This window comes from Choloepus didactylus, chromosome 20, assembly GCF_015220235.1.
Source record: "Choloepus didactylus isolate mChoDid1 chromosome 20, mChoDid1.pri, whole genome shotgun sequence".
Lineage (NCBI taxonomy): Eukaryota > Metazoa > Chordata > Mammalia > Pilosa > Megalonychidae > Choloepus > Choloepus didactylus.
This window is the reverse complement of record NC_051326.1, coordinates 51,147,164-51,163,499: the sequence shown is the minus strand read 5'-3', so window position 1 is coordinate 51,163,499 and position 16,336 is coordinate 51,147,164. Positions and strand designations below refer to the sequence as shown.

The following is a 16,336-nucleotide window of genomic DNA, read 5'->3' as shown; positions in this document are numbered from 1 at the left end:
AATCAAATAAGCCCCCTTTATAAAAGCCAATCCATATCTGGTATTTTGCTTAATGGCAGCATTAGCAACCTGGAAAAACAGTTTAATACAAAATAAAAATTTATATACAGCAGTAGTTCTCAGGCATAAGAATTTAGGAGGAGAAGATTGGAGCCAGCTTTTTTTCCCTAGCAATGTAGTGTATTCTAAGAACTGTGATAGTTGAGTATCTCCTTCTGACCTAGCTACCTTTCTGACTACATTTTATTACAGCTAACAACTTTAGCAGGTATGGTATTGCTAATAAGAAACAGATTTAAAATAAATTTATAACCTCCAATTTCTTGAAGTATTTAAGACCAAAATCTCCTAATGGTGCTCCAAGATTGTCCAATGAAAATAACAGTGACCTTAAAATATCTGGAGCATCTGCTTAAGAACCACTACCCATAGTTATTCATTGTCTTCAGGCCTTACAGGATGAGAAAATGGTTGGATGGATTTCTTCTTGTGTCCCTGGAAAGTTTTACCCTCATATCCTAAGTGTCTTCCATTGTCGACTGAGCAGTACTTTAGGATGGTCCTGTATGTGCTGTAGTCCAGCTGAAACTTGGTTGGATACCCTTACAAAAAAACTCGACAACAAATCCACTCATTCTTTCTGAAATCTCTTTCAGCAATTCCATTTGTTTTGCTGTCATACTAACTTGTCAAAATTCAGGTCAACAAAGCTGTGACATGACATGCCCATGCCTTTCTCCCCTAGTTACAGAGCCATCTGCTTTACCCACAGTGTAACCCATTAACTCTCTACGAAGTGCCTCTGCAACCATGAAATACTCTGGCCAGTGGGTTGAGTTACTGTAAGTAAGAAGGAATTCCATTGGTTTCCAAGTTAATATTGTTGAAGCAAACGGGTGCTCACAGGTGAAGGCCTGGCGTGTGGTTGCCCCCTCTCCCCCCACCAGCTCTCCCAGTATCTTTTAATTCTTTTGAAAAGATTAGATGAAGTTCCGAAGCTAACTTGATTTTGCATTGCTTTTTAGAAATGAATCTTTTAATCACAAGGTTTATAAAAACAGAAACAGGAAGAGAGGCAAGACAAAAGGTTGTTATGCTTCCTGGCAATTAGTGAAGTCAAGTCACTTAAGTGACTACAGAATAAAGTTGGTAATGTCATTGCTTCTCAGACTTTAAAGTGAGAATGTCAAGTGAAACTCTTGCTAAAATACAGATTCCTGAGTCCCATCCCCACAGATTCTGATCCAGTAGGTCTGGGGTTGGTCCCAAGAATTTGGATTTCTACCAGGCTTGGGGGACCACATTTGAATAGAAATATTGTGAGTTTTAATTATCTAAGGTTGGTGGATTAAATCAATCTCCTATGACAAACATAGTTCATACTTTAAATGCCAGTGTTATTAAATGCAGTTTCCTGGCATAAACGGTGATGGTTTCAAGAATACAAGTCATCAGTCCTTGAATCTAATGAAAGAACTGTTTTAATATTTGTGTTGGTTTGAAGCTGTTATGTACCCCAGAAAAGATCATGTTCTTTTAATTTATTCATGTGGATGTAAATCTATTGTCGGTGGGACTTTCTGATTAGGTTATTTCAATTGAGATGTGACCCACCTCATTCAAGATGGGTCTTAATCCCCTTACTGGAGTCTTAAAGGAGGATAAAAGACCCAGAGAAGTTTACAAAGAGATGAAGTTCTGAGAAGCACACAGAAAGAGACCCCAGAGAAACTGGAGAGCCAGAAGCTAAAAGAGTACTCACAGAAAACAGTGGCATCCACTGAAGCTAGAAGCTAGAAGCAACAAAACCCGGGAGAGAAGCACCAGCAGACATCGCCGTGTGCTTTGCTAACTGATGGGGGAGCCCAAGCTCTCAGATAACTAGTCTTCAGAGTCCAGGTATCATCTGATGATGCCTTGATTTGGACATTTTCATGGCTTCAGAACTGTAAACATCGAAGCTATTAAATCCCCATCGTTAAAAGCCAGTCCATTTCTGGTATATTGCATTTTGTCAGCTTTAGCAAACCAAAACAATAATGAAGGAAACCCTTTTGTCCTTTTTCATTATCTGTCTTACAAATTCAACTTTTTGATGGTAAGATTCAGGAGAGGTATATATTTAACTTAAATTTTATAGTAACAGGTGTGTAAATATTTGCTAACCTTTTCCATATCTACCAATCTGTAGTGGCTACTTAAGTGCTTTGGTTGCAAAACTACTGTATCAACTATTGTCTCATTCTTTTCAACCTTCCTCATTAAATTGCTATCTAAGGCATGTAGCCTTTGGCTTCAGTTATATTTTTCTAGCCAAGGCTGAATTAAAGGATACTAGTCTTTCGTTGCAAAAGAAGTATGAGCAAATTGGCATGTGACCCAGGAGAAGTGATAAATATCTTCCTTGTGGCATTAGAGAAGGCATCACAGGCAAGATGATGTTAGAGCTGAGGGGATCCAGGTAGTATAGAACAGCAAGGCCACTATTATATGTACATCACCTGCTGATGGCCTTGTTTTTTTTTACAGTATTTTGACACATTTCTTTGGAGGGAGCCCTGGGGAAGAGAGGTACAGCGAGAAGGGATGAGTGAGGGCTGCGGTGAGAGAAAGAAGGAGGGACATATCATATTCTGCTCACATATACTGCTGGGAATATTCAGTAAACCCTCTCCTACTTGACATATGTATTTCTAGAAGCTTCCTGTCAGCCTGGCTGCCAAAGAAGCCTACCACATGTATTTTATGCTATTTTTGGTTACTATGCTTTCCTACAGATAGAAGACCAAATGAGAAGGGGTGAGTGCCACATTCGTCAATTATTATTACTCTCACTAGACAGAGAAATAAAATTGTTCCTCTATTTTCTAATAATGTTATAATTATAAGGATTATCAAAATGCATTTTAAAATGATTAAAAGATTGCCACTAAATATCCTTGTTGTCTTTAACGTCTGAGCTCTGCTTTACAATTAGAGGGGTAGACTAGAGCTCTGATAAATTTCTCATTTTATATCTCTATATTTCACAATATTGTTAGTGTAATTTTATTATTATAGCAGTATTATCTGTATTGCAATCTAACAATTTTATTTGTATAATTCTTTAGCAAACGTCTATTGAACCCATTTTGGAGCCCTTTTTGTGCCAGGCACTGCCAAGAGCTGCGGTACAGAGATAAATAAAACATGCTCTTGGCCCTCAAGGAGCTCACATTTTATTGAGGTCAGAAAATTAAGCAAAAGCTTCCCAAACAGTGTGTGGAGTGGGTAAACCCAGGTTGCTGTTGGCCAGAGGATGCACCCTTAACCCAATTTCAGAGCTGGGTCATGATGATTTCCACGTCTGTTACTTCAATTGGCAGAACAGGTATTTTGTTGTCCTCATCTTTAAACAGATAAGGAAATTGGCCCTAAATAGTTATGCTTTTTCCAAGGTTACTCAGCTAATATGTGCCAAAATTTGGGACAAAACACACATATTTGTCTTTATTTCTCCCTTTTTCTCCCTCCCCTCTCTCATGTAAATTTGAATTTTAACTCTAAAGTATGTGCTAGACATATGCTTATGCACCTAAAGACCTAATAGACACTTATGTATAGATACACACATAAATAGTGCAAACATACTATTGCCAGAGAGCATGGCTTTATGAGAGAATACATCACAAATATCAGGTCAGCTCCATCCTGTTCCCCAAGGTTGTAGTCCACTGCTTTATAGTATACCACTTTGAGCAGTTTAGCTGTGTGCATTTGAACAAACCCAGACCTACAAATAGAGATCCGCTGGGAAGTGTGCCCAGGTTTCCTATTGACTACAACCCCCAGGGCTGGATCTCTAACAATGGAAAATTCCTAAACCCGCCGATCTCCCTTCACAATTTGAGTTTGTGAGAGCACAGGTGCTTTCTCGGGGCACTAAGCCTGATTGGTTAGGGTTGATGGCCCTTGGCTTTGCCTCAGGCGGTCAACTCCTCCCAGGCAGGCATTAATTCCCTAGAAAATGCCCAGCACCTGAATCATTACTGCTTAATTCAGCTGTGCTATTTTTCTGAAAATTTTAGTAACTGTCACAGTTGCCTGACCTTTCTTTGTGGGAAGAACCGCTTCATTTTCTGTGCCCTTATTTTCTGTCTCGGAATTTTCAGTGTTAGAAACAGGGAAGATAATTTCTGGAGACTTTCCTCTTTCTCTGGGGTTCTCCTTTCATAAAGAAAGTACAAGTTTTTTTTCTTAGAGGGTGTATGCTCATTGGTTATTCAGCAGTGAAACTTAGCCAGAGACTAGAAACAATGAAATTTCAGATTGAAAGGATTTTATTTGCTTCTGTGATACGATTTTTCATAGCTTCCTAAGCATTTTCTTTCATATATTGTTAACTCCCTATTTCTTATGTCTATATGGGATGAGTCTTGCTTCTCCTCCTTGAAACAACTGGGGAGTGCTGGGGTGACAAAGAGAAGGACTGTAATTTATCCTCTTTAAACCCAGCCCTGATAGTTATGAGCATGATCAATGAAAAGGGAATAAAAAAAAGGGGGATGACAAAATAGATTTTGTTTTTCACCCTGGACTTTTTTTTTTTTAAATTTTAAGTTACATCTCTATTTTCTTTGTTTTTGTATTTTTATTAATGACAGCTTTATTCGTGCCACTCCCTCTGCCTGCCAGTCCTGTCTTCAGAATCACCTGGATGCTTGTTAAAAATTCCGATTCTCAGACCCCACTCTAGACTAACTGAACCTCCCTCTTTCCTTCCTCCCTCCCTGCCCCCCTCTTCCTTTTATGACAAAAGGAGTTTATTACCACTTGTAACTGAAATGTCACAAGGTAGCTTGACTTCTGGTGAGGCTTAATCTTGTCACTCAAACAATGTGACCAAGAATCCCATGACCCCCTTTCTATATTTTGCTTTCTTTAGTGTGGGATTTTTTTTTTTTTTAGGGGCCCTGTATTTTTAATATGCGTCCCCAGATAGCCTGCCAAATTTGGGAATTCTTTAATAGGTTATTTCCTGATCTCAAATTCAGTGAGTCTAAATTTAATGTAACAACGACAGTGTTCTCTGGTATTGCTCTTTTTTCTTTTATGCCTTACTAGTGTGAAGAATTGGTTTGACTCTTTAGATCTACTGACATTCCTAAAATCTCCTTCTCTGCCACTGAAGCTTATTTCATTTCCTTTCACATCCCCCTTTAGGTCAAGAAGAAGTTCTCCATCCCATGATGCCGGGTCTAGATTCCTCCTTCATCTGGAATAATTAGGAGTTTAGCTTGGATAGTTTTTTCAGTCTTGGGGTGAAATTTATAATTCTCCCAGGGTTTTTGAGTCCTTATCTTTTTTGTAAATGGCTCAAATGCCAGCTTCTATGGGAGATCTCTCCTCCAGTTCCCAAGGTTGGAATTACTTGCCTTTTGTTCTGTGTTCTTGTCTATTTTTGTGTATAACTACCTTGAATATAGTACTTAGTACATAGTATTCCAGTTATTTTTGTTTTATATTTGTGTTTCTTCAAGTTATTTTTGCCTCTTTTCATCCCCATCGTATATTGCGAGTTTTCTGAAGACTGAGGGCTGTTCATCTTTGTATCTTTTCAATGCCTGGCACTGTGCAGGTTGTCACTGGTTGAATGCATAAATGATAGGGGCACTTCAAGGAAGGTCACAAATGTTTGTAATGACTTAGCAAATGCACTTATTTTTCACAAGGCAATATTGTGATGTTGTGTGATTCCTGCTTGGCATCTTACTACGTTTTCAGACGGACCAGATATTTTTCTGTTTAATGAAGTTACAATATCCAAGAATCCCTTGCATGGGCATCTAATTCTGTGTTATTGCTACAATAAATTCCATTAGATTCATTGTAGTCATGTATTGCCTGTTGTCCAAGGCCTTCACTGGAGAAAGGCCATTGGTGTCTGGAAAACCTCTGCTAGCTCGGAAGGCAGGTAGCTGGCCTCTGCTTTCTCCCAGGTTGTGTTTCAAAAGGGTGTTCTCCAAAATGTCTAAGCATCAGCCAACACCAGGGGTTTGCAACTGCAAGCATCTCTGAGCTAAGCCAGCTTAATTTTTTATTTATATCTATAGGCGTGATGATAAAGAGATAGTCAGTGGCATTCCAATGACCTAAGTTCTAACTTCTTCCCCAATCCTTGACCAAATGTTTCAATGGAGCTTTTATCTTGTCTGCTGTTCCAAGAAGTACTCTTACTGAACTCAGTGTGGTGTGGAGATTCTTTTTGTTTTCTGGGCTGCCAGTCATAATTTGGGGTTCTTGTGCAAGGGCAGTTAATAAAATGGGGGCTTATCTGCTCAAGTAATGTGTATTAATGTAGATAACAAAAAAGATGTCGTCCTGTTAATTCCTTGATTTGGACATTTTCACAGCCTTAGAATTGTAACTTGTAAATTAATAAATTCCCGTTGTTAAAAGCCAACCCATTTATATATTGCATTTTGTCAGCTTTAGCAAACTGAAACAGTGGTTTATCAGAAGTTAAACATAGAATTACCATATGACCCAGAAATTCCACTCCTAGTTATAGACCCAAAACAATGGAAAGCAGAGACTTGGACAGATATTTGTACACCAGCGTTCATTGTAGCATGAGCATTATTCACAAGAGCCAAAATGTGGAATCAAACCCAAGTGTCCATCATCAGATGAAGGGATAAACAAAATGTGGTCTGTGCATGCAATGGAATATTCTTCAGCTGTAAAAAGAAGGGCGATGCCAATCCATGCTACCACTTGGAGGAACCTTGAAGACTGTGTGCTGCATGAAAGAAGCCAGACATAAAAGGGCAGATACCATCTGATTTCACTTACATGAAAACCTAGAATAAGCAAATTCACAGAGACAGAAAGCAGAACAGTGGGTGCCAGCAGTGGCAAGAGGGGAGATTGAAGGAGGTTTTGCTAAGTGAGTAGGAGTTCTGGTTTGGGATGATGAAAATAGTTGGGAAATAGATAGTGGTGAAAGTTACACAGTCTTGTCAGTATACATAACACAAAGAATTGTCCACTTAAAATGGTGGAAGTGAATTTTATGTTATGTATATTTTATCACAACTAATAAGAAATAAAATGTTTTTTAAAATAAAAAAATGTAAGTAAGTAAGTAGTAGTTATATTATGGACATAATAAACCTTTCGAAATGTATAGTATTTAAAGTCTTAGCTAAAAGGCCAGTATGTGTTTTAATTAGAACAAAGGGATCTTAGAAATCTAGTTTTCGTTAATTTAAAAATCGTGAAGCAAGAGTCCAGAAAGGGTAAGTGACTTGCCCAAGGTGACAGCTAGGAAGTGGCAGAATCAAAACTAGAACCCAGGTCTCCTGACTCCCATATCAATTTTCATTTCAGCGTGTCGTGTTGAAGTGCAATAGAAGCTGTATTTACAGGATTACTAACTTTAACTGGGAAGAAAGAAAACTAGTGATATGAGATAATAAAAAAGGTTTGCTATGTTCAAGAGCTAGCCACCTAGAGTATTAGATATTATTCTTAAGGAATTATCATTCTGGAGGGTATTTTTTATTTATGGGTAATAAAGCAGGGAAATATTACTGGATGAGGCCATGGAAGGCGTCTCCTGTTATCTGGGTAACTTCATCTACTGACATACACTTGAGGCTGACTCCTAGGAAGGACTGTGTCAATAGTAGGAAATCATCCTTAACTTTTCCTAAGAGGAATCCCCCTTTTTCTTTTAATTCAAGATTTTATGTTTGCTTTCAGTTCAGTAATAGAGATAGAATGGACAGAAAAGTACAGTGGCCTGGAAGTCATATGTGCTGTAGTCCTGGGTTGCTACTGAGGATGCATTACTCTTCTTTCTAAGCCCTGATTTTTTAGCAGAAAATAAGGGATTGATTAAGATAATCTTTAAGGGCTTTTCTAATATATTTTATAACTTACTTCATCTCTATATGTCATCTATATGCTTAGCCCTACCCTGGTAAATTTAACTTTAAAAAAATTTATAATGGTAATTCATGGTGTATGAGTTTGATATTCATCATAAGCTACTGAAAGCATTTAAAATCTCAGATGTGGTGTGAAGAATTGAAAGTAACGTTAAGCACAAATGATACGTATGTTTCCTGACTCTTTAGCTAATATCAGTTGATCTTCTGTGCTTCCATAATCTTTTGCATTCATCTTAAATACTTGTGTTTTCTTTTTTTCTTTTTTTTGCCTCTGTTTTTCTGCTCATCCATCCATACACTGGACAAAGGGGAGTGTGATCCACATGGCTTTCCCAATCACATTGTCACCCCTTATAAGCTACATCTTTTTACAATCGTCTTCAAGATTCAAGTGTTCTGAGTTGTAGTTTGATAGTTTCAGGTATTTACTGCTAGCTGTTCCAATTCATTAGAACCTAAAAAGGGTTATCTATATTGTGTGCAAGAGTGCCCACCAGAGTGACCTCTCGGCTCCTTTTGGAATCTCTCTGCCACTGTAGCTTATTTCATTTCCTTTCACATCCCCCTTTTGGTCAAGAAGATGTCCTCCATCCCACGATGCTGGGTTCAGATTCCTCCCTGGGAGTCATATTCCACGTTGCCAGGGAGATTTACACCCCTGGGTGTCAGATCCCACGTAGCGGGGAGGGCAGTGATTTCATCTGCCATGTTGGCTTAGCTATAGAGAAAGGGCCACATCTGAGCAACAAAGAGGCATTCAGGAGAAGACACTTAGGCACAATTATAAGCTGGCCTAGCCTCTCCTTTGCAGTAAGTCTTCCCAAGGGCAAGTCCTGTGATTGAGGGCTCAGCCCATCAAACCACCAGTCCGCAATGTCTCTGTTAAATACTTGTTTTTGTAACTGGCCTATAACTGCATATATTTATTCAACAAAAAATGTCTTTGTACCTCCACCATGTGCTAGGTATAGTGTGACACCCTAACAATAGAGAGTTAAGATGCAGTCTCTTTCTTAGAATCTGTATGAGGAATTCCTCTTAGTCTTTTGTTTACCTGCTGTAGCCCAAAGCACGTTGTTCGGGAGGAAGGAGATTTCCACATGCGGCATGCTAGTATAGGGGTTAAGAACATATTCTCTTTGTGAATGTAATTAAAAGCACTGAATTATGTATTTGAATGTGGTTAAAGCGGAAATTTTAGGTTGTATATAGCTACTAGAATAAAAATTTTGGAAAAAATCCATGAAACTACAGAATACAAACAGTGACCCCTAAGTTAAACCATGGACTATAATTAGTAGTACAATTATAAACACGTGCTTTCATCAGTTGTAACAAATATACCACACCTTTAACCAAGGTGCTTAAAGTCTTTCAGCTTCAGTGGGTAATAATGATACATCATAGGGCTGTTTTTAGGATGGAAGAAATTAGTGTATGTACAATACTTATCACACTACCTGGCGTGTTATTAATATTAACCATAATTATTTTTATAATTATTTGTTGATGGTGGTGATGTCTTACCGTTCTTTCTAAACACTCCCAGATTAAAACATTTCATGAGAATGTTTCCATAAATGAGGATATATGGAAACATCTTAAGACTCTTCACGCTTTAAGATGAAAGTTAAGGGCCTTCATTTTCAGAGTGTATCAAATTAGAAGAGATGGCGTCAGAATGAATTTAGATTCCCCACTCCTTTCCGGAATCTATGGACTAGGCTATCTTCTGTGTTGTCAGTCCTGAAGCTGAAAGAAACTAAAGGAAAGAAGTGTTTGGGTCAACTGGTAGAGCCTTATTAGAACGTATTTGCTGTGCATCTCCACAAGAAAGAAAATAGCTTTATGATGAGGTGGTGAGAAGAAGGACACTTCCACAGATGAGAGCAACTGTAGAGGACTTGGATGGCCAGACCCAGTGGGGGAGGATGGAGAAGCTGTAAGTTTCTAGAACTCTTAAAGACAGAAGTTTGGAGATAAACTTATAGGGGGACTAAGGAGCCAGTGTGCAAGTGAGGGGGGAAGGCCACCTCTGCTTGAAGGATTGGTTGATAAATCAACAAATGAGTTCTGAAACCAGAAATACTATTGCTTCCACGGTGTAGTTAGTGGTCCTGATACTTTTAATGCCTTTCAAAGGACTAGATTTTGGGAAAGGAAAAATAGTACATTGAAGTACATTCTTTTTTTTTTTTTTTTTTTTTTTTCCAGTGTTAATGAATTTCCTTATAAGTAGGAAATGTGTCAAATATTGAGGAAAAAATTTCCCATTCCTTCTAACAGTGCAGACATTATTTTTGATTTTGTATATTACCTTTTAGTCTGTGTTCACATGACTATTTTATATAATCACATACCATTTGGTATTCTGTTTTTAAAATTTAAGCCTCTCATGAACATTTTCATATTTATAATTGTTCTAAATTATAAGTTTCAAAGCTACCTAATATTCCATAATTGATTTTTGTTCATTTATTCTTTGGGATAAGTTTCAAGAAACCAAATTATTGTTTCAATGATTTCAACACTTTTATTGGTCTTATTTACATGTTATAATAAACCTTCTAAAAGAACTATGTAGATTTACAAGTTACCATTGTTACTGCAATCTTCCTTATCAGTATTTGTTGTCATCATTTTAAAAAGTTGTCTAAAATAATAAGTACAAATTGGTATCACAGAATCCTATTTAAATTTTTAAATTTGCAAGTCATTGGTTATAATAAAGAATGAAGTTTCCTTACCTGTTTATTATTTATGGATTTTTGTCTGAAAGGTATAACTTACACACATTGAAGTGCACAAATCTTAAGTATATGGCTTGATGTATTTTTACATTATCACGTGTGTATGCACATGCACATGCACACACATGTAACCACCATCTCGATTACTTCTAGCATCCTAGATGTACCCCCAGGAGTTCTCAGTCTGAACCAAATCCCCGTCTCTTGCCATGAGTGATGACTGTTCTTTCCCCATAGATTTGTTTTGCCTATTTTTGACCTTCATATACATGGATCACTCAGTATGTTGTTCTTGGGTCTGATTTCTTTAATTCAGCCTCACCTTTGCGTTTCATCAACATTATTCTGTGTATCTGTAGTTGTTTTTCCTTACTGTAAGTATTCCCTTTTATCAATATATCATAATTTGTATGCCCTTTGTATTGCTGATGGCTAACTGAATTGTTTACAGTTTTTGGCTGTCATGAATACAGCTGCTATGGACACTATTGTACAAGTCTTTTTATTTTGGTATTTACTTGATATGTACCCAGAAATACAATTGCTGGGCCATTGTACTTATGTATGTTTAGCTTTAGTAAGCACTGCCAAATATTTTTTTCTTAAAAGTTATACATGTGTAACATGTCCAGGGAGGGAAAAAGTGTTTACAGGTACAATTCCTTCAGATATGGGAGGAAAGAACATACAATAATTTTCCTATCTTCCTTCCCTCCCTCCCTTCCTCCCCGCTTCCTTCCTTCCTTCCTTCCTTCCTTCCTTCCTTCCTTCCTTCCTTCCTTCTGCTTCATATTTTCCTTAGTTCTTAGATATGTAGTTTGTAATTTAGAAGCTGTCCACCAGGGTATTTGATAATCCACTGTGAAAAACTGTAGTGGGCTGTGAGAGTAGGGAGGAATTTACTGAAAATAGTTTTAAAGGTAAAAATAACAGTAATTATTTTTAATATTCTCCAAAGAGAAGGGAAACTAGTGTTTACTCAGCTCTTACTATGTAAGAGTACTCCTATATTTGTTTTTTTATTTTATTTTATTTTATTAATACCAGGGGGTTAGTGATATTATTTTCATTTTAGGCATGAAGAAATTGAGGTTCGGAGTCACACAACTATTGAATGGCAGTGGCACTATTTGTGTTCTAGTCTGAGTCTAATTGGACTAGAGGTTGATTTTACATGAAAACATTGCATAAAAGGAAGCACTCAAGAATAAAACAGAAGAGGCCATCTGTAGCAAGACAAAGTTTATATGCTTTTGGGTATCATTCAAAACATTTTTGAAATGACATTTAATGTTTGTTCTGATTCTAAAAGTTATGCTTGTTAATCATAAAAAAAAGTTAAAAATACAAATAAATCACAAAGAAGAAAAGAAAAACACCTGTAATCCCACCATCCAAAGATAGCCAGTTACTTTCTTGTTCTCTCACATGGAAATGCATAATTTTTTAAAACAAAAATGGAAATAGCATATGTACAGTTTTTTAATATGTGCTTTTCCCTTTAAATATATATTATGGACATTTTCCCATGGTACTGAATAGTCTTCTACAACATATTGAATTACTTTATAGTATTATTTATAGTGAAATACTATAATTTATTTGATCAGTTCCCTATTGCTGGACGTTTAGGTGACGTCTAGTTTTTCATGATGATAATTAATGCCACAGTGTACATTTTTGGATATAAATCTTTGGGTAGATCTATGATTTCTTTTTTAGTATAAATTTACTTGTAAAAGAAGAATTATATTTTCTCATTGACTTGGCTATCGATAAGAGAGTGAATGTGAAAATCATTTTAATTCCTCTAAAAATTATGTAGAAAAGCATGGAGATAGCATATTCAACTTTTTCCTTTAGTGGCTAAAATGTAATACTATTTAAATTAATATATTATAAGAGCTGACAGCTGTTAGACTGATTTTTAAAAAGAAGTTAAAAATGTGCTCATATACAAGCCTTTCTCACTTCTTCCCACCTTAATCATTTCTGGGTATGAGTTATGTGGGCAAATGTGGGCAAAACGTCCTCCCTCTCTGTCCTCCCCTGCACCTCACTTGGCCTTGACCTCTGGTGGCCAAGCAGAGCCTACCCTTGGCTCTAAAGCTGAGAGAAGGCAGATTCAAACTAACCCTTTTTTCTCCTTCTTCCACCCTCCCAACTCATCCCCATCTCTTGTCTAAATAAAATACAGAAAGAGCAAGCACAGCTGGTACCTGGGAGAATCAACTCATCCCTGGGAGGGGGGCAGGGTGGGGGCTGGGGGCAGGGCAAGCAGGAAAGCCTCAGCAAGGTGTAGTGGATAGGAGGGTGGGTGCAGGGCCTGGCTCACCCCCTCCTGTAGATGCTGGCCTGGCAATGGGCCAGCTGCCATGGGAAGGCTCAGCAGCGAAATCTCCATGCCTGCTTCTCAGGCACCACCGTGCTGGGTGCCTGGGGTGGGGGCAGCAGCCTGGGTAGGAAAGCAGAACTAGATTCTGTTAAAGCACCGCTTTCCCTTGGCTCCTAGAGGCAAGGCAGATGTGGAGTTTCCTGGGAGCAGGGAAAAGGAAGGGAGTAGAAATTAGGATTGAGATAGATGCTTTTTTTTGCTTGTGTTTTTCCTTCAGTATAAAACTACTGTAGAAACTTGGCAACAGAGCTTTTGGTGTCTTGTTTTTTTAAGATTGGCTATGTACAGATAGTAGTATCTGTTATGTAGCTTGCAATTTTAAAAACACAGTGCAGTGATTTCATACCTTGTCTTTTTTTAAAAAAAAAAAACAACAACAAAAAAACAGTTCCATTCACACACCATACAATCCATCCTAAGAATACAGCCATTGACTTTTGATATAATCGCATAGTTGTACATTCACCATCACAGTCAATTTGGGAACATTCTCATTTCTTCTGAAAAAAAAAACAAAAAAATTCCACACCACTTATATTACCCTATTATTGACATTTAGCTTTGATATAGTGCCTTTGTTACAATTAATGAAAAAATATTACAGTGTTTACTGTTAACTATAGACCTGACCTTAGTTTGTATTAATTGTATTTTTTCTCCATATCTCCTGTTACCTATTATTAATACCTTGTAATAGTGGCATATGTTTGTTCTAGTTCATGTAAGAACTTTCTTATATTTGTACAATTAACCACCATATCATCAATCATTCTAGGTTTCGCTAAGTTGTACACTCCCAGCTTTTATCATCTAGCTTTCCTTGTGGAAAAGATACGACCCTAGCCTTCCTCTTTCAGCCATACCCACACTGAGCTTTGTTAATTACACTTATGGTATTGTGCTATCATCACACAGTATTGTGCTATCCATTTCCAAAAATTTATAATCAACCTTATCAAACATTCTGTACTCCTTAAGAATCGATTGCCCAATCTCTGCCCACTTTCTATCTCCTAATAACCTATACTCTCGAATTTAACTCTCTGAGTTTGTTCATTATAGTTAGTTCGTATTAGTGAGACCATACAGTATTTGTCCTTTTGTTTCTGGCTTATTTCACTCAACATAATGTCCTCAGGTTTCATCCATGTTGTAAAATGCATCATGACTTCATTCCTTCTTACAGCTGTATAATATTCCATCCATACCTTGTCTTTTAAGAGGAGTTCAATAAGAATGAAATCACAAAAGTTTATAATGATAGTAAAAGAATAACAATTAATTAAGGATGTTATCGATCATAAAATATGCATTTGATTATTCTTCTTAACCATTATGTTTGATTAAGGTGAAAAGCGTTTGAAATCCTGATGTGTTTTTTCATTGTATTTGTAGATCCACATCATAGATTTTGATGATGAAAATAACATTATAAATAAAAATGTTCTCCTTCATCAAGTGGGTGAAATTTGGCACATTAGTGCCAGTCCAGCAGATAAAGGTGTGCTAGCAACCTGCTACAATAAAAGTAAGTGTGTCTTTTCTTAGATGTTTGTATGCACCAGGAATGCATGTCTTTTCCAACTAGAGGTTTCACAAGAGATTGATTTTATATATTGTTAATGGATTAGCATATGATTTGTAAGATTTGATGATAGCACATGCATAGAGTAGTTGTGATATTGTGAGTAGAAGTTTGCAGAAATTATTATAATCCTGAAATTCTAAGAATCAAAGCTAGAATCATAATTGTTTGAGACTTGGATCTGTTGTGGGAGGGGAAGTAACTTGATGGAGGTTGTTGAATGTTGGAAATAGGCATCCTAATACATTAACTACAATACTCAGGAGAATGACAGTGAATTTTGCCTCTTTCTCATTGCCTGTATATATGTGTAATCACAGTTAAAAGATAATGAGAGTCCAGGACTATTTTCAAATACTCTTTAATAACAGCCTTTCCATACATATATGCAAGTCATATGTTAATGCACTCTAAACAAATTTCTCTCCAGCCTATTATTTGGCTGTCCAAACTCTGGGAATTTTTACATTTGTGTCAAACCAAATATCTATGACACTAAACTGACCATACATGTTTCTTAATTCTTCTTTCACTATCATTGTCAATAAACTGTTTTTCAAATTATGGCTTTGGAAAAAAAAAGACTTTCACATGTCTTTTCCCATCGTGTATGCCAGCATAAAGGTTTTTTTTTTGTTTGTTTGTTTTGTTTTTTGTCTAAAAATATTTGCTTTATTTGTCCATCATGCCAGAATGTTTTTAAAGTCACTTAATTGTAATTCATTCTAGCTTATCTTTCCTTTCATACCCTAACTTCAAAAATATTATTGTATAGGGATTGCCTTCCTTTTTTTTTTTTTCCTCTTTAATTGATTTGGTCACCTGGATGCCCCTTTTCTAGACTCCTATGATTAAATTTTCTATTTTCATAGAACTCTGTATATGTTTCTTTCTAATTTTTCACACATCTACCTTTTTTAAAAACAATCCTCTTCCTCAGGGCAAAAAGAATTCTGAGAGGTCTTCCCCTCCCTCCCATACTCTTTTTTTTTTTTTTTTCTTTAACATTTTTTAAAAGTCTTTTTCTGGTACCTCCCATACTCTTTATTATTTTTAGCTTTTAATTTTGTATTATTTCATTTACTGGGGACAGCTTCCCGATAAATCCAGTGTGACTTTATTCTTCTTTCTCCTGTTATCAGTTTTAGATTTGAGCTTTCCAAGAACAGGATATATTTCTTTTTTGTTACTTTATCCCTAATGAATGTTAGTTACCACCAAATGGACTATGGTGACTTGGTGGTCCAACCTGTCAATCTTACCACTAGCTTATTTGGGAGAGTAACATAATTTTATACTTTAGTGAACGTTTCATTTCAACAACTAAGCATAAAAATTAACTGATAACACTTATTGGGGAAAACACTCCACAGTTTACACATTTGGTATTTATGGTTTCGGGTACTTTTTTTCCTTTTACTACTTTGCCATTCCATTTTCAGATCTACTGCTTCCTGCGTATTGCTACAGTTCCATCACTACCCCACTCCCTGGCATTGCAGTTCTTCTGCCGCCACATACCTTCAGCTAGTGTATACTCGCCCATCCCCTTTTTAAGGGAGATTGGCAGTCTTCTTTGACTGGAGATAATCAGAAGTTTCTACATATGAAAAGAAATACAGATTGAGAGATTGTCTTCTTCTAGAGAAGTGACTCACAAACTTTTTTG

At 36.8% G+C, this 16,336-nt stretch overlaps 1 protein-coding gene across 3 annotated transcripts in view; it reads left to right on the top strand.

Moving 5' to 3' along the window:
- Positions 1 to 16,336, top strand: part of EIPR1 (EARP complex and GARP complex interacting protein 1) — a 213,798-nt gene that overhangs the window by 43,513 nt on the left and 153,949 nt on the right. For 2 of the 3 annotated variants that reach the window (XM_037812844.1, XM_037812843.1), the window contains exon 3: positions 14,478 to 14,610. The exons of the other annotated variant lie outside the window; for it this stretch is intronic. In XM_037812844.1, coding sequence (XP_037668772.1) covers positions 14,478 to 14,610 — 133 coding nt within the window. The remainder of the gene's footprint in view (positions 1 to 14,477; positions 14,611 to 16,336) is intronic. 3 annotated transcript variants of the gene reach the window in all.